At 43.7% G+C, this 18,797-nt stretch overlaps 1 protein-coding gene across 5 annotated transcripts in view; it reads left to right on the plus strand.

The window, feature by feature from the left end:
* Positions 1-14,288, plus strand: part of LOC124152715 (calpain-5-like) — a 32,227-nt gene extending 17,939 nt beyond the window's left edge. For 3 of the 5 annotated variants that reach the window (XM_046525755.2, XM_048393096.1, XM_046525753.2), the window contains 8 exons: positions 2,218-2,295; positions 2,956-3,136; positions 5,256-5,378; positions 5,660-5,856; positions 8,039-8,059; positions 9,691-9,815; positions 10,388-10,524; positions 12,142-14,288. In XM_046525755.2, the coding sequence (XP_046381711.1) occupies positions 2,218-2,295; positions 2,956-3,136; positions 5,256-5,378; positions 5,660-5,856; positions 8,039-8,059; positions 9,691-9,815; positions 10,388-10,524; positions 12,142-12,324 (1,045 nt within the window). In that variant the 3' untranslated portion in view covers positions 12,325-14,288. The remainder of the gene's footprint in view (positions 1-2,217; positions 2,296-2,955; positions 3,137-5,255; positions 5,379-5,659; positions 5,857-8,038; positions 8,060-9,690; positions 9,816-10,387; positions 10,525-12,141) is intronic. The other 2 variants (XM_046525754.2, XM_046525756.2) reach the window with 1 other exon arrangement.
* Positions 14,289-18,797: the final 4,509 nt, after the last annotated feature.

Genomic DNA, 18,797 nt, shown 5'->3' on the forward strand with positions numbered 1-18,797 from the left:
CACACTGTAACCATGTCGGGAATCGAACCCGGGTCTTCGGCGTGACGAGGCTAACCACAAGGCTATCCGACCGCTCCTCCCCGCAAGTTCGACACAACGAGGTTCGACTCTACTTTCGATTGCAGCAATCCAACAATTAGACGTAAACAAGTGATTGTAGCTGTTCAAATCTTGTACGTACTATCTTAGTTTGTAGCAATACAACATTTGGAAGTAGTACCTCTGATTGTAGCAATATAACGCTTAGACATAACACCTTCGAGTGTAGTAGTACAGAAACTTCTACGTGACCCCATAGCAATACAATGCTTGGACGTGACCCCTTCAGAATGTAGCAATACAACGTTTAGAGATGAATCTTTGAGACTGTAGCAATACATTGCTTGGACGTGACCCCTTCAGAATGTAGCAATACAACGTTTAGAGATGAATCTTTGAGACTGTAGCAATACAATTCTTGGACGTGACCCCTTCAGAATGTAGAAATACAACGTTTGAAGATGAACCTTTGAGACTGTAGCAATATAATACTTGGACGTGACCCCTTCAGAATGTAGCAATACAACGTTTAGAGATGAACCTTTGAGACTGTAGCAATACAATACTTGGACGTGACCCCTTCAGAATGTAGTAATACAACGTTTAGAGATGAATCTTTGAGACTGTAGCAATACAATACTTGGACGTGACCCCTTCAGAATGTAGCAATACAACGTTTAGAGATGAATCTTTGAGACTGTAGCAATACAATGCTTGGACGTGACCCCTTCAGAATGTAGCAATACAACGTTTAGAGATGAATCTTTGAGACTGTAGCAATACAATGCTTGGACGTGACCCCTTCAGTATGTAGAAATACAACGTTTGAAGATGAACCTTTGAGACTGTAGCAATACAATACTTGGACGTGACCCCTTCAGAATGTAGCAATACAACGTTTAGAGATGAATCTTTGAGACTGTAGCAATACAATGCTTGGACGTGACCCCTTCAGAATGTAGCAATACAACGTTTAGAGATGAATCTTTGAGACTGTAGCAATACAATGCTTGGACGTGACTCCTTCAGAATGAAGCAACACAACGTTTGGAGATTAACCCTTGAGACTGTAGCAATACAATGCTTGGACGTGACCCCTTTCGAATGTAGCAATACAACGTTTGGAGATTAACCTTTGAGACTGTAGCACTACTGTGCTTGGACGTGACCCCTTCCGAATGTAGCAATACAACGTTTGGAGATTAACCTTTGAGACTGTAGCAATACTATGCTTGGACGTGACCCCTTCAGAATGTAGTGATACAACGTTTGCAGACTGTAGCAATACAGGGTTGGGATTGACCCCTTCAGAATATAGCAATGTAACACATGGACGTAATCACATGAGAATCTTTAGAATGTATCAATATAATGTTTGGGGGAAACCCATAGAGCTAGCAATACAGGGTTTGAGCATAACCCCTTAAGATATTAGCACTACAAGGGGGTCTAGTAGAATACGTAAACAAGTGTACGTCTCTCAGCACGTATCATGACATCTGTGGGCGTTATCTCAGCTTTGGTATGCTATGAACGCCATGAAAGGCTGTGACAGCAATGCTTGGAGTGTCGTGTATATACTGCATGTACACGCTTGGTGAACTTGTGAATGCTTCAGGGTAGACTTTTGTTTGTTTGTTTGTTTCTACCCCGCACTCAGCAATATTCCAGCTACATGAATGTTGTCTGTAAATAATCGAGTCTTGACCAGACACTCCAGTGATTGACATCATGAGCATCGATCCACGCAGTTGGGATACGATGACATGCAACAACCAATTCAGCGAGCCTGACCACCCGATCCCGTTAGTCGCCTCTTACGACAAGCACAGTTGCCTTTTACGGCAAGCATGGGTTGCTGAAGACCTATTCTACCCCGGATCTTCACTTATATTAATGTCATGGTACTATACATGTACTAACGGTACAGGAATATCATTTGGCAGTAATTTTGATATTATAGTTTTTCAAACATTAAGCTTGTTCAATCGAATACCAATTATAATAAAATAAATGTGACACATATCTCCGCTATGATCAGTTCAGTGATGTCGCTGACGCCAGAACACTGTCAGGCTGTTGAGTTTGCCTCCCATGTTTTCAGTTCACAAAGCTTTTGAGGCAATGATGCATGTAACACAGTACCATGCAGTTGAAATTACCTCCCCTGTGTTGCAGCTCTCCCGAGTGGAGGCGGGTCCCGAAGTCTGAGTGGGAGAAGATGGGCGTCAAGTTCCGCCAGGAGGGAGAGTTCTGGTGAGTCACGTGATGCCGAACCATTGGGAGGGGTGTCATGTGATAGACAAATAAGGTTATGCATGGAATGGTGTAATCGCGTAGGATTAGGGTGTATGTACGCGATAAAGAGGACAAGATGGTAGTCACGTGACGGGATTAACAGCGTCATGATCCGGAAAGTGGTGACGGATGTCACGTGACACACTGACGGGGAATCACGTGATAGACAAAAAGGTTATGTATGGAATGAGGTATTAGAGTGGGATTAGGGTGGTATTTAGAAGGGTGGAATCGGAGTCACGTGCATACGGAAGAGCGGGGAGGGGAGTGACGTGGTTCTGACGTACTTCCTGACCTACAGACGACCAGGGGGCAGGGGTGGCCCAGTCGTCTAAGGCGCCTCGATTCGCTGTGCAGAGTTGCGTCCCTTGGGCACGCCAGAAACCTATGATTGTGGGTTAGAATCCCGGTTCGCCCCAATTATGTTTCTAGGTTTGTCAGCACCATACCCGTGCTCGTGGGTTTCACCGAAGTGGTAAACGTCTGAAACCTGCATCACTTCGGGCTTTCCTCCCTCATTAAGCTGACACGCCGCGATATGACTGGAATACTGTTAAAAGCGGCGTTAAACACAACTCACTCACTCACTCTCTACAGACGACCATCTCTCTGTTGCAGGATGTCCTTCAGTGACTTCATCCAGAACTTCTCCAGCATCCAGATTTGCCACTTCGTCAACACCTCGTTCTTCTCCCTCAAGAAGACGTGGAACGAGTCCTCCATGCACAGCAAGTGGTCGCACTCCGGCAGGAACGGCGGCAGCAACTACTTCTCGCCGACTTTCCTAAGCAATCCCCAGGTACCACGACGTCCTTGAAGGCGTTGATCATTGCAGCTTCAGTTGAATACCAACCAACCGAGGCCTACCGCCTGAATCTCAACCCTGGTATCTCCCCAACACATGATTGCCCCAACTACCGCCTTAATCTCAACCCTGGTATCTCCCCAACACATGCCTGCCCCAACTACCGCCTAAATCTCAACCCTGGTATCTCCCCAACACATGACTGCCTCAACTAGTGCCTGAATCTCAACCCTGGTATCTCCCCAACACATGATTGCCCCAACTAGCGCCTGAATCTCAATCCTGGTATCTCCCCAACATATGATTTCCCCAACTAGCGCCTGAATCTCAACCCTGGTATCTCCCCAACACATGATTTCCCCAACTAGCGCCTGAATCTCAACCCTGGTATCTCCCCAACACATGACTGCCTCAACTAGCGCCTGAATCTCAACCCTGGTATCTCCCCAACACATGATTTCCCCAACTAGCACCTGAATCTCAACCCTGGTATCTCCCCAACACATGACTGCCTCAACTACCGCCTGAATCTCAACCCTGGTATCTCCCCAACACATGACTGCCTCAACTACCGCCTTAATCTCAACCCTGGTTTCTCCCCAACACATGATTTCCCCAACTAGCGCCTGAATCTCAACCATAGTATCTCCCCAACACATGACTGCCTCAACTAGCGCCTGAATCTCAACCATGGTATCTCCCCAACACATGATTTCCCCAACTAGCGCCTGAATCTCAACCATAGTATCTCCCCAACACATGATTGCCCCAACTAGCGCCTGAATCTCAACCATAGTATCTCCCCAACACATGATTTCCCCAACTAGCGCCTGAATCTCAACCATAGTATCTCCCCAACACATGATTTCCCCAACTAGCGCCTGAATCTCAACCCTGGTATCTCCCCAACACATGATTGCCCCAACTACCGCCTGAATCTCAACCATGGTATCTCCCGCACACATGATTGCCCCAACTACCGCCTGAATCTCAACCCTGGTATCTCCCCAACATATGATTGCCCCAACTAGCACCTGAATCTCAACCCTGGTATCTCCCCAACACATGATTGCCCCAACTACCGCCTGAATCTCAACCCTGGTATCTCCCCAACATATGATTGTCCCAACTAGCGCCTGAATCTCAACCCTGGTATCTCCCCAACACATGATTGCCCCAACTAGCGCCTGAATCTCAACCCTGGTATCTCCCCAACACATGATTTCCCCAACTAGCACCTGAATCTCAACCCTGGTATCTCCCCAACACATGACTGCCCCAACTAGCGCCTGAATCTCAACCCAGGTATCTCCCCAACACATGACTGCCCCAACTAGTGCCTGCATCTCAACCCTGGTATCTCCCCAACACACGATTGCCCCAACTAGCGCCTGAATATTAACCCTGGTATCTCCCCAACACATGACTGCCCCAACTAGCGCCTGACTCTCAACCCTGGTATCTCCCCAACACATGATTGCCCCAACTGGCACCTGCATCTCAACCCTGGTATCTCCCCAACACATGACTGCCCCAACTGGCACCTGCATCTCAACCCTGGTATCTCCGCAACACATGATTGCCCCAACTGGCACCTGCATCTCAACCCTGGTATCTCCCCAACACACGATTGCCCCAACTACCGCCTGAATATTAACCCTGGTATCTCCCCAACACACGATTGCCCCAACTAGCACCGGAATCTCAACCCTGGTATCTCCCCAACACACGATTGCCCCAACTAGCGCCTGAATATTAACCCTGGTATCTCCCCAACACACGATTGCCCCAACTAGCACCTGAATCTCAACCCTGGTATCTCCCCAACACATGATTGCCCCAACTAGCGCCTGAATCTCAACCCACCAAGGCCTGACGATGGTATCCCCCTCGGCCCCGTTTCACGATGTGATATTAGCGCTAGGGCTGTCCTCCAATACTTTGGCTTGCGAAAGTCGAGAGATGGGGGCCTCAGACTTACAGACAGTAGAAGGGAGGTAACTCTTCGCTGTGACAGCAATGAACCCTTCCGACCTGTGTCTGAAATGTAAGCGCATTGTAATGACGATTGTTTGAAGCATGTCTCGCCTGATCTGATGATATTCTGTTTCAGTATTTGTTCGACATCACGGGAGCTTCTGATCGGATCATGATATCCCTAGAACAGCACGACGTCGGCGGGGGCAGGCAGTTCCTGGGGCAAGACCTCAACATGATTGGCTTCCACGTCATGAAGGTAACTGCCAGTCACTCTTAATGTGGGCAGGGCTAGAGTCTTAACGTGATTGGTTTCCATATCATGGGGTAACTGTAAGTCATTCAGTAATGTGGGCGGGGCTATTATCTTAACGGGGTTAGTATCAAATATGGGCGTCGCATTGATGCTAGTTAACATATTGCTTGAGGTGGGCGTGAACATGTTGTCAGAATGTACAGCATGTAGACGGTACAACATAATGCTTGAATTTAATCGAACCTTGATACAAGTATAACCTCAGCCGTCAATCATTCTACCAGGTGGAGGAAAACCGAAAGTACCGTGTGCACGTGCCGGGAGACAAGATGTTCACGTCGGATTACGTGAAATCTCGCAGTGTATACGGGACAACAGTGCTGAAGCGAGGGCGATACGTCATAGTACCAACAACCAAAGAACAGGGCGCTACAGGGGACTTTCTGCTGAGACTGTACACAGGGTCGGCCGCCGGGGGAAGGTACGTTATACTTACGACAAGGGGGAGGTGTGTTATATATACAACAAGGGGATGGTATGTTATATATACAACAAGGGGATGGTACGTTATATATACAACAAGGGGATGGTATGTTATATATACAACAAGGGGGAAGGTACGTTATATATACAACAAGGGGACGGTATGTTATATATACAACAAGGGGATGGTATGTTATATATACAACAAGGGGATGGTACGTTATATATACAACAAGGGGATGGTATGTTATATATACAACAAGGGGATGGTATGTTATATATACAACAAGGGGGAAGGTACGTTATATATACAACAAGGGGGAAGGTACGTTATATATACAACAAGGGGATGGTATGTTATATATATACAACAAGGGGGGGGGGGAGGTGTGTTATATAAACAAAAAGAGTGTGTGTGTGTTATATATACAACAAGGGAGGTGTGTGTTATATATACAACAAGGGGATGGTATGGTATATACACAGAAAGGGGAAAGGTATGTTATATATATATACAACAAGGGGGAAGGTATGTTATATATACAACAAGGGGTGTGTGTGTGTTGTATATACATCAGTGAGTGGGTGTGTATGGTTTTACGCCGCTTTTAGCAATATTTCAACAACATCACGGCGGGTATAAGTACATCAAGGGGGGAGGTATGTTATATATACGTCAAGGGGGAGGTACGTTATATATACAGCAAGGAGGAAGGTTTGTTATATACATGTATACGTCAAGGGGGAAGGTATGTTATATATACAAGGGGAAGCTATGTTATATATACGTCAAGGGGGAAGCTATGTTATATACACAGCAAGGGGGAAGGTTTGTTATATATACAACAGGGGTATGTTATATATACAACAAGGGAAGGTATGTTATATATACAAGGGGAGGGTATGATATATATACGTCAAGGGGAAGGGATGTTATATACACAACAAGGGAAAGGTTTGTTATATATACAACAGGGGTATGTTATATCTACAACAAGGGAAGGTATGTTATATATACAAGGGGAAGGTATGTTACATATGCGTCAAGGGGAAAGGTTTGTTATATAAACAACAGGGTATGTTATATTTACAACAAGGGAAGGTATGTTATATATACAAGGGGAAGGTATGTTACATATACGTCAAGGGGAAAGGTTTGTCATTTATTACTTGCCCGTGAAGAGATCACCCGTTTAATAAACATATAGCTGTATTACACATTGTGTAATACCAAAACGCGTGCTTATGTACTCTCGGAACACGTTTCACGAACAAATATTGAAAGCTCTCAACATACCTTGGCTTATTCAACGACATTGCGTGTGGTGATGATAGTTCACTGAGAGGAGCTTATGCACACACGATGACCCCAGCAACCTTGTTGCTAGGCTGACGTCACATGGCATTGTTTCGCCGAAGGATCTTGCAACAAAATTCCACAAATTACGTCATCGGGTATTGTGACGTTATTGTAAACTTTGAGGTGCAAGGCCCCGTTTAACAAGGCAATCGTACGGTAGCGCAACGACAGTCGTTGGTCTAAGTTAAAGTATGTGAGTTGCGATAACCTTAACGCTACGATAATTTTGTGGAACGCACGCCTGAATTCTTAAGGTGGACCGTTGTATGGTATTAAATTCTTACGTTTCAACTTTTGACGTGTTTGAAATATTACTGTGTTAAACTCAATTGGATTATGCCGTGGATCGTGTAGGTGTCAGCCTATTCACACTCAACAGTATAATTCTAAAAACGTTATAAATGGCCAGTAATAAATAAAATACTAAACTCGCTCCCGTGTAAAACAAATTTTATGAAACTCGTGAATAGTTGTGGTATCTGACTCGCTTTCGCTCGTCAGATACCAGAACTATTCACTCGTTTCATAAAATTGGTATTACACGGGAGCTCGTTTAGTAGTCTATATATATACAACAGGGTATGTTATACATGCAACAAGGGAAGGTATGTTATATTTATATACGTCAAGGGGGAAGGAATGGTTTATATACAATTGAGGGCAAAGGTGTTTAATATATTGAACATGGTGGAAAGGTTGTATTGTATATGAGCGTGCACGGGGTCCAGTATTTTTCTGAACTGAAATTCATTGTTACCAGTTAATATGCTAAATGTGTTCGTGGACGAGTGCGTGATGTCTAACCCTTGTCTACCCACAGCGGAGTCAGCGGTTCTAGCAGGTAGTACACCCGTACCCCCAGCCGTGGGCCCGGCTTCACAAAGCGGACTTAGCTGCGACCTGTATCACTCCCAGGGATGGGGTAATGGAGAAGAGATATTGGTCACGCTAAGGTGGTTTTGTGAAGCCGGGGTCTCATGATACAAGGATGTTTATTTTCTGTACTCATTTTCCTTGTTTTTGTACTGAGCATGCACCCGCTTCCTGTCGTGTCCACGACGTGACCTTGACCTTCTATGTCACCTTGACATATCCTGGTTCAGTACCAGTTCCTGTTGTTCGGAATGAGAGATCGGATGTGGCGCTTAGTGACAATTGCCGGTTGCAATAGCAAGGTTAAAACAGCAAGTCCTCACACAAAAAAAGGAGATTGAAAAGAACAGACCCTTGTTGTGTGCTACTTACATTCGACTTACACAGATGCGCTATTCGACTTACAGAGACCACGGACTTGTATAACAAGTCCGTGCAGAGACCCGTTTGAACTTAAATTACTGAGAAATTTTGAAAAAAAAATATAAATGAAATTTATACGTAGACCTTTATTATGTTTCTAAAATATTGAATCTCCGTACCAAATATGGTTTCATTTGAGTCCCGCGTTCCACACCACCTTGTCCCAGATACCCTCTAAAGAGACCCTCGACTCCTCCGTGCCAAGAGGGGGGTGGCAGCCTCATATTATGGACTACGTCTACCTCCCCCTACATGTGGTGATGGATCGTGTTTCTTATTTTTTCTTTTTTTTCACTTTCTTTGAATGTTATTTTATTTCGGTTGGTGAAGGTATATACTGGTATTATATGTCGTTGTTTGCACCACATTTTTTTCGATGTTTCTGTTTATGGGTATTATTCTACGAATCTTATTTTATTTTGTTTGGCGACGGTAAATGTGTGACAGTACATGTGTGGTGTCTATATTAGGTAGCACTTGTTGTGGTTTCCATGGCAACTTGTGTCGTCCAGTCTCGGCGCTCACTCATATGGTGTAGAACCTTTACATTTAGGTAACATCGACGTCGATTGCCCGCCTTATAATGGCTGGGATATTACTAAAAGCGGCGTAACACGATTCTCTCTTTCACAAACACACGCGCGCGAACAAACACACGCACACGCACACGCACACGCGCGCACACACACACACGCACGCACGCACGCACGCACGCACGCACACACACACACACGTGCATGCACGTCGCAATATACGTGCAATAATCTTGGACCCGACGTAAAACCCCATTTTACCTCACCACCTTAACCTAAACGCTTCCATCACACAACCAATCTTTCCAACTGACGTCCCTTGGTGTTGAACCACCAATCGTAACATCCGCGACGACACCGCGCCGACGTCAGTCAGCCAGCTTGTGACGGGCTAATGTGAGTGTCTGTATCCATGCTGCGGGGCCCTGGATGTTTGTGTGTGACGGGCTAATGTGAGTGTCTGTATCCATGTTGCAGGGCCCTGGATGTTTGCATGTGGCGGGCTAATGTGAGTGTCTGTATCCATGCTGCAGGGCCCTGCCTGTTTGCGTGTGACGGGCTAATGTGTGTCTGTATCCATGTTGCAGGGCCCTGGATATTTGCGTGTGGCGGGTTAATGTGAGTGTCTATATCCATGTTGCAGGGCCCTGGAGAAGGAGTGTCCGTCCAGTGGTTGTCCCTGTGTGGCCGGTTACAGCATGGTCACCACTATCACCGTGGAGTCCGCTGAAGACCTGGTGCTTCCTGTGAAGGCTAAAGGCAAAGGATGTAAGTAGAACACTACTGACGCCCCACTACACCCCTTCATGCTTGCCGTAAAAGGCGACTATGCTTGTCGTAAAAGGCGACTATGATTGCCGTAAAAGGCGACTAACGGGATCGGATGGTCAGGCTCGCTGACTTGGTTGATGCATGTCATCGTATCCCAAATGCGTGGATCGATGCTCATGATATCAATCACTGCAATGTCTGGTCCAGACTCGATTATTTACAGACCGCCGCCATATAGTTGTTATATTGCTGAGTGCGGCGTTAAACAACAACAACAACAGCAACAACAACAACAACAGCCCTCTCTGAAAACCAGCATATATTAATGAGGTTGCAACTTGTCAGTGCAAGAAAACAAAGACGAAAAAAAAGAGTTAACACTGCAATATTGACATCCGCTTACCAGATAAACATTTAATAGCATCCAGCGTACTGCACTGCGACATTCGGAAACTGCTTAACATGGCTCGGCATCCGACGTACCGAAAGGGGTTTGACACCCTCAGTATTCTCCGTACTTCTGATGTTTTGACTTGCTGCGTGTATTCAATCTCTGCCTCATCCTCCAGCTCTGGACCCCATGGTGAGCATCAAGTGTGAGGGGGAGAAGGTCAAGTCTGTGTCGTGTGTGGGGACCAACGCCCCCACGTGGAGCATCAAGGCCACGTTCTACAGGAAGAAGCCGCACCTGCCCATCACAGTCGACGTGAGTAGGACGCGTTCAGGTCTAGCATTGTAACCTCAGCACCTACGCCCGGGCTGGTTCCGTAAACACTGCCAGGATATTGTATTACGTATACTCTGCCAGGATATTATACTACGTATACTCTGCCAGGATATTGTATTACGTATACGCTGCCAGGATATTATATTACGTATACACTGCCAGGATATTATACCACATATACACTGCCGGGTAAATATACCATGTATACACATCCAGGATATTATACTTTATTATACCCCAAAGTGAGATTGACCAATCTGAGAGCAGAACTACTATCCCCCATATGAGCCCGTATACCGTCAGTAAAGATCCAAGATGGTTGCTACTGATCGTTATGAGACCGTATACCGTCAGTAACAGCCATTTTGGATTTTCCAACACCCACCTTTACATATTTCACATGCACATCCTGGTACAGACATTCGTTATTCGACACTGTTTTGTGTTTTACTATCATTAATTGTGATGTGCAAGGACAATAATATTTTAATTAAAATTGTAAACAAGGTTTGGCCTCTAAGGTTTGAGGTTGTCTCCCTTTTACCCTTAACGTCAAGGGTTGTAAGTGTCAAGTTTTCATTTTGACATGACATGTGCAATATGGATACCAGATAGTGTAAACTTTTCGACATAATAAATTCGTCAGCCGAACCCAATATTCTTCTCTTAACCTAATATGACACCGTATACGGCAACTAAAGACACCATAACTAATAATGTATACTCTGCCAGGATATTACACTACGTATACTCTGTGAAGCTAATATACCATGTATACTCTGTGAAGCTATAATACCACGTATACTCTGCTAGGATATTATACCATGTATACTCTGCTAGGACATTATACTACGTATACTCTGTGAAGCTATTATACCATGTATACTCTGCCAGGACATTATACTACGTATACTCTGTGAAGCTATTATACCATGTATACTCTGCTAGGACATTATACCACGTATACTCTGTGAAGCTATTATACCATGTATACTCTGTGAAGCTATTATACCATGTATACTCTGTGAAGCTATTATATCATGTATACTCTGTGAAGCTATTATACCATGTATATTCTGCCAGGATATTATACCATGTATACTCTGCTAGGACATTATACTACGTATACTCTGTGAAGCTATTATACCATGTATACTCTGCCAGGACATTATACTACGTATACTCTGTGAAGCTATTATACCATGTATACTCTGCTAGGACATTATACCACGTATACTCTGTGAAGCTATTATACCATGTATACTCTGTGAAGCTATTATATCATGTATACTCTGTGAAGCTATTATACCATGTATACTCTGCCAGGATATTATACCATGTATACTCTGCTAGGACATTATACTACGTATGCTCTGTGAAGCTATTATACCATGTATACTCTGTGAAGCTATTATATCATGTATACTCTGTGAAGCTATTATATCATGTATACTCTGCCAGGACATTATACTACGTATACTCTGTGAAGCTATTATACCATGTGTACTCTGCCAGGATATTATACCATGTATACTCTGCTAGGACATTATTCTACGTATACTCTGTGAAGCTATTATACCATGTATACTCTGCCAGGTGCTGAATCACAACATGCTGAAGAACGACCTGCTAGGGACGGCGACCATCCCCGACATCGGCACCGTGAGCGGCGAGGACAAGGAGTACGACCTCTTCATCGTGGTGAAGAAGGAGAACGAGCGTGTCCCGGGAAAAATCCGCGTCAATATCAAGTCCTCTTACGACCTGACCGAGTTGTAACCCCACGTGACATCACGTGACAAGAGGGGAGACAACTGCGTTAGCTGTATTCAATGAAACTCCGTCCAGCAGCCTGACTGTGAGCTGGTAATTGTTTGAGATGTCGTCAAGTAGGAATCCCCGTCAGGATGCGTTCCTGTGCTAACTTTGACAGAACTCTTTGTGTTGATTCATGAAGGGAAGCGCCTGTACATAAAGTTGAATGGCGCCGTCACAGTGTTGCGGCTGAAGCTTTAAAGGGACATTCCCGTATTGGTTTTCGAGTAAACATAAATTAACTCTGTCATCATCACATGAAACTGACCCTCCTCGTGTTGCTGTCTGGGGTACCAATGATGTGGCCTCAATTTGCTGTCTGTGATATCGGGATAGGATTGGGGGGGAGGGGGGGTATCGATCAGTGTGCTCTATCGTTCCTGTATGGGGTACCAGGGTCTGTGGCCTCTCCTTGATGTCTGGGGACCTACTCTTGTTGTCTGTTATCCCAGGGACGTGGTCTCCACGGGATGAGGCCTGTAATATTCTCCTTCCCAATCGGACTCCAGTCTCCGCCAAGTATTAACGCCGATCTCGGTCAAACATGTACCTCCTTACATTGGCTTTGTATATTGTGCATGCCATACATGCTGTTTTCAAAGTGCATTGTGATATCAATATGTGAATAGTCACTCTTTGCAGAGACCAGATAATTATATGGTCTCTGCTCTATGCTGTCAGTTACTGTGTCGTAAGTCAATGTTCATTGATGAGGCCAGTAATGGCAAAGTGATAACTGTGTCCAGTCGCTTCGTGACCTGTACTGTGATGTATTGATGTATTGTGTCGTCTTGTATTGTGACGTCAGTCTGTTTCACAATTTCTTGCATTGTGACGTCATGCTATTTATTAACATTATGGCGTGTAACGTGACGTCATATTGTGACGGGACGGCATGTATTTAAGAAATAAACGATGAGTGGGAGTTGTTTATCGTACCATAAAACACTGCAAGGAGAATAAACCATGAGGGGTGCAGCCAATAAACAACGACCACGAGTCGTTTATTACTTATATGAAATATCAACAGCTTCAAAAGCATTAACCCCTATTTAAATAATGATGACTCCCTCAATAGAATCCGACCTCGGCAATGTCGGATAAGTCCATTTTATGCACAGGGGGGTATTTCACAATCCTCACGTCGATTACCTGTACCTTTTCTCCCAATACCGATTATCATGTCTCTCCCTGATACAGCAATGGGGAACAACTCACTAGACACTCCCCTCTTAAAAATAACGTCGTCAAACATACGACGTCAAGTTGCGAGCGCATGTTCGAATCTGCGGATAAAAATAAACCACGCTTCGTATTTCATTGTCCTTTGCGATCAGTCGCGTAGCTATCTTATATAGCAACATCATGACCCGTGGTGTAAATGTGACGTCTTATAACCTATTTGTGTTTGTGTGATAGACAAACTGTGATATTTCCCCTGTTATTATGTACAATCTATATATAGACAGTTTACCAGTTTGGTACTTGTATTGATTGAGTGTTCTCCTTCCAGTATTACCTGCTTCTGCTCAGGCTTCTGGTTACATGACAGTGTTGCGCTGTCCACCTTGTGCTGTTCAATTCTTATCAGCGTTACAGTCCTTGTTTAAAACGTCCCAGCAACACAGGGCGTACACCGCAAGCCTCAGCCTTTCACACTGATCTTAGTATGCAATATAATATGATATGGGGGGAAAACCCTTAAGAACCCACCATAGCTCACATACATCACTGTCATAAATATAAATTGTCAATGCAAGAAAATAACCAATCTAGATTTTTGCGGAAACCGATTCCACCTGGCGTAAAGGGCAATAACTCTGGAAATTATGTGAATGGACCGCTGAAAAAAAGCGATGACACCAGGTGTTCGCAGAAAATGGGAAGCGTGATCTGCCCTACCGGTAGCGCCCGCCATTCATACAATTTGCATAAAAAGTAAGTATTTATTGTCTGACGCAGCACAGCAGTACTCCTGCCATATGACGTCAGCCTGTAAACAAACCAGACAATCAAGTGATCGATGAACCAGAAAATCCAGTGACCTCAGAGTACCATTACTTTTGTTGAAACTAATAAAACAAATAATTGATCAATTGCAATAGTATGCACGTATACAGGTGGTACGTTAGTATATGCCACCCAGTTGCTGTCGTTCATTCCACACCTACATGGCTGTTTCCTTGACAACCATGCAGTCGGTGTCTCGTGACCCCACAGTGTGGCAGCCTTGTTCCATTCGTGACCAACTCGTGTTATTCCGGCAGGTTACGGAAAGGAACGAGCGGTGACGAATTAGCCTTGTTCATGTTTCGTTTTCTCCAAGAACAAGGCACAAGAACACAAGAACAATGCGTGATCTCCATAAGCTGGTCTTGTCCATGTGTATTAGATGACCGTAGTGTTGCGATACAGTGGACCCTCGTTAATCCAGACCCCCAGTAACCCGCTTTGCCGATCCCTGACTGTTGGGCATTTGTAGCTGATGGACGTCACTACGATCCATGCTGTGATAATGTTCTGTTAATGTAGACGATTTTACCCACTGCATTGTCCGTATTAGCGAGGTTTTGTTGTATATTAACATCCATCACATAAGAGTCTACAATTTGTGTACTTCATGGGCCCCGTTTCACAAAGCGATCGTACCGTTGCAGGGCGCCGTTCCGCAAAGCGATCTTGGGGCTAAGACAATCGTAACTCCCATGCTTTAACATAGACTTACGACAGTTATGGGGCTACGGTCGCTTTGTGCAACGGACTCCAGGTTCGCGTTGGCTCCGCCCACCATCTGACCCATGTGCTCGTGGCACTGCAATCCTTTTCCACAGGGGGCACGGGTGGCCCAGTCGTCTAAGGCGCCACGATTCGCTGTGCAGCGTTGCGTCCCTTGGGCACGCCAGAAACCTATGATTGAGGGTTCGAATCCCGGTTCGCCCCGATTATGTTTCTGGGTTTTGTCAGCACCATACCCGTGCTCGTGGGTTTCACCGAAGCGGTAAACGTCTGAGACCTGCATCACTTCGGGCTTTCCTCCCACATTATGCTGACACGCCGAGATATAACTGGAATACTGTTAAAAGCGGCGTTAAACCCAACTCACTCACTCACTCACTCACTCACTCACTCACTCCTTTTTCACAAGTGACCCATGTATTTGTTTTCATCGAACATAAATTCCAGTAATAATTATTTCTCAATTTCTCCGAATGTTGGTTAAAACAATGTTGTACTTCAATTTAATATTATACTGCTCAACTTTTGATAGGGATATTATGAGATTAGGCAGGGCCTGATGTCACAATCATGAGTAATATTTGACATTCGACTGACACACGTCCAGATTCGTGTCATTTATGAATTAAATGAATGTTTGCATGAATTCTTTTTATTATACGTCAGTAATAATAACTTCCCCGACTGTTTATTTAATCAGTGACTCAAACAATGTCGACAACAATAAGGAACCAGTGACGTCATTAAGCGTTATAATGGAACAGTATAGTATAATAATGCCACTCAAGCCCCGCCTACTTTATTATGAGCTAATCAGGGTACAAATAGTCCGTTGGTGGGCGTGGCCTAATTTCTTCGTTTGGGCACATATACGCAACACAAACTGCTTGGATAGCCAATCAAATGCAATGAATCCCTCACAGTTTATCTATATATGCTTTTGTCCTGCTTTTCCTAACAAACGTTGAGTAGTATACAGGACCACGTTCCCCGGTTCCCTCTTCTGTCATACATCTGTCAAACTGAATAAACGTTCAAAGTCGGAGCAGTTTTCTGTTATCACTGCAGAGTGAGTGGGTACCATCAATGCCTGGTGGACGAGTACCCGTAAAGATCGAAAAGCATTCTGAAGAATGTTGTTATCCCCCGCCCAACAAAGTTGGCGGGGGATATAGAAACGGGCTCCGTCCGTCCGTCCGTCACGTTTCGTTTCCGGAGCATAACTCAGAAACCGTTCAATATTTTTTCATCAAACTTTGCAGGTCTGTCAAGTACATGCTGAACTGGTGCCTTTTGCTATTTAGAAATTTTAGAAATTTTAGAAATCTTTATTTCTTACGTTTCCATGGCAACAAGATGGACTTAGGTTCTGTGAGGGTAGGGTAGGGTTCGTTTCCGGAGCATAACCCATAAACCGTTCAATATTTTTTCATGAAACTTTGTCAGGTACATGCTGAACTGGTGCCTTTTGCTATTTAGACATTTTAGAAATTTGTATTTTTTACGTTTCCATGGCAGCAAGATGAACTTAGATTCAAGACTCTTCTTTTTTTTACAATTTCCATGACAAGTTCCACCTCGATTAAAAAAGGTTAGGGTTTGTTTAGATTTACTAATGTCATAAATCTTGCAACAGGGGCGGGGGATATAGCCACGTTAGTGGCAAACTCCTGTTTGTTTAACGCCGCACTCAGCAATATTTCATCTATATGACAGGGGTCTTTAAATAATCGGGTCTTGACCAGACAAGCAAGTGATTGACATCATGAGCCTCTATCTACGCGATTGGGATACGATGACATGTATCAACCAAGTCAGTGAGCCTGACCACCCGATTCCGTTAGTTGCCTCTGTAGGCAAGCATGAGCTGCTGAAGACCTATTCTACCCAGGATCTTCACGGGTCTCTGAAGTATGTAATAACTGGCACAATAGGCCAGTCATGTAAATAAACTGTTTGTACAACACGGTTATACAATATACAACACGTTTTCAGAATGGATCTAAAACCGAAACAAACGAACCTAAACGAGAAATGAGTGAACATCGACATCTGGTCATTGTGGGGAACAGAAGCGTCTATCGTTCCTTGGTGTGTGCGCGCGTGCGTTATATAACGCCGCACTTAACAAAACATGTGGATATCTATGAATAGATTGTCAATTATTATAAACATTTTAAATCCCTGTTAAATGTAGAAAAATATCTTACACTCCCCATACCAGTACATCTGAGAATATGTATGACTCGTTTCAGATGTAGCAAGTTTAAACTTGCAATTGACTTGGGGAGATACACAAATGTCCCATACACTGAACGATTATGTAGATATTGTATAGAAAATGGTATATCTTTTATTGAAGACGAATTTCATGTTTTACTTGTATGTGAGCGTTATTCAGCCCTAAGAAATATGTATCTTAAACAGTATATCAAGTTTCAAACTGTAACATCTTTTACTGAAATTATTTCATCAGAAAACTTTGATGTTGTATATAACACATGTTTATATCTATATAAAGTCCAACGGCTAAGAGAAACTTAAATCGACCCATCCTTGGCATGCGTAGTTCATGCCATCAACCATTGTCTGTATTATGGGCCTATGGCCTTCTTACTGAATAAACTGTTTGTCTGTCTGTCTGTCTGATTGTCAAGTTACAACATTGCCTACATTTTATATCAGGTGCACTAAGTTAAACCCATTATCTGACAGGCTTTGAGTTTGTTGGGTATTTTTTGCTACTTTGTTCGTGTGTGTTTTTTATAATAAATGAGTCATTACGTATTTTATTACGCAATGATATTTTATTTGGGCATCTGGAACCATTCGTCAACACTCGCCCCTTTCCGTAAGCTACAAGAAGACTCGTCCCCCTATCGATGAATGTTATGTGCGAAAATACGACAAACCAATCAGAATGCGCGTATGACTTCAAGTACTTCGGTCAAAGAATCCCTCAGGAATAATTTTAGACTTTCTCATGGGCTGATATACAGCCCCAGATCTGCAGAAATGTCAGTAAAATTCCCCTCATCAAAAGTTTTAACATTTGTATAAAATGCTAAAATTACTCAGAATTTAAAGAAATTTTAAGTGACAAAATCCCAATTGTGATCAATCATTTTCTTTTAATTTGTCTGCACAGGGCACTTAGGTTGGAAGCCAAAAAGTGTCAAAACTTGCGACGATCCAAGACAAAGTCAGCATCTGTTGTTGCCATGGTTATGGCTGAACAATCGTATCCTTCTTCCAGAAAAAGCAAACCTGTGATGGCAAACATATCTGAATAGGGGGTCTGAAGTACGCCCAATTAATTACCTTTTATTGAAATATAATACAACACAAATTACAATTCATCAGAGACATATATTACAAATCAGAGACACGCATATCACATGCGGAGTGACATATCTTACTTATACAGTAATCTACGGTTATGACGAACATAAAGGGACCACTAATTTTAGTTCGTAATAACCGTAGTTCGTTATAAGCATATATACAACATATATACAACACCTTGCCGGGACTAAAAAATATGTTCGTTTTATCGGTGAGTTCGTTATAAGCGTGTTCGTTATAAACGTAGTTTACTGTACAAGAAATAGATACATTAGATGCAATTCTTAGGTGGCCGAACACCTGGATTTCATTATATATTTAAGAATACATTCCAAGTATGTTTTCTAAATCCTGGT

Source organism: Haliotis rufescens, unplaced genomic scaffold, assembly GCF_023055435.1.
Source record: "Haliotis rufescens isolate VD_foot unplaced genomic scaffold, xgHalRufe1.0.p SCAF_114, whole genome shotgun sequence".
Lineage (NCBI taxonomy): Eukaryota > Metazoa > Mollusca > Gastropoda > Lepetellida > Haliotidae > Haliotis > Haliotis rufescens.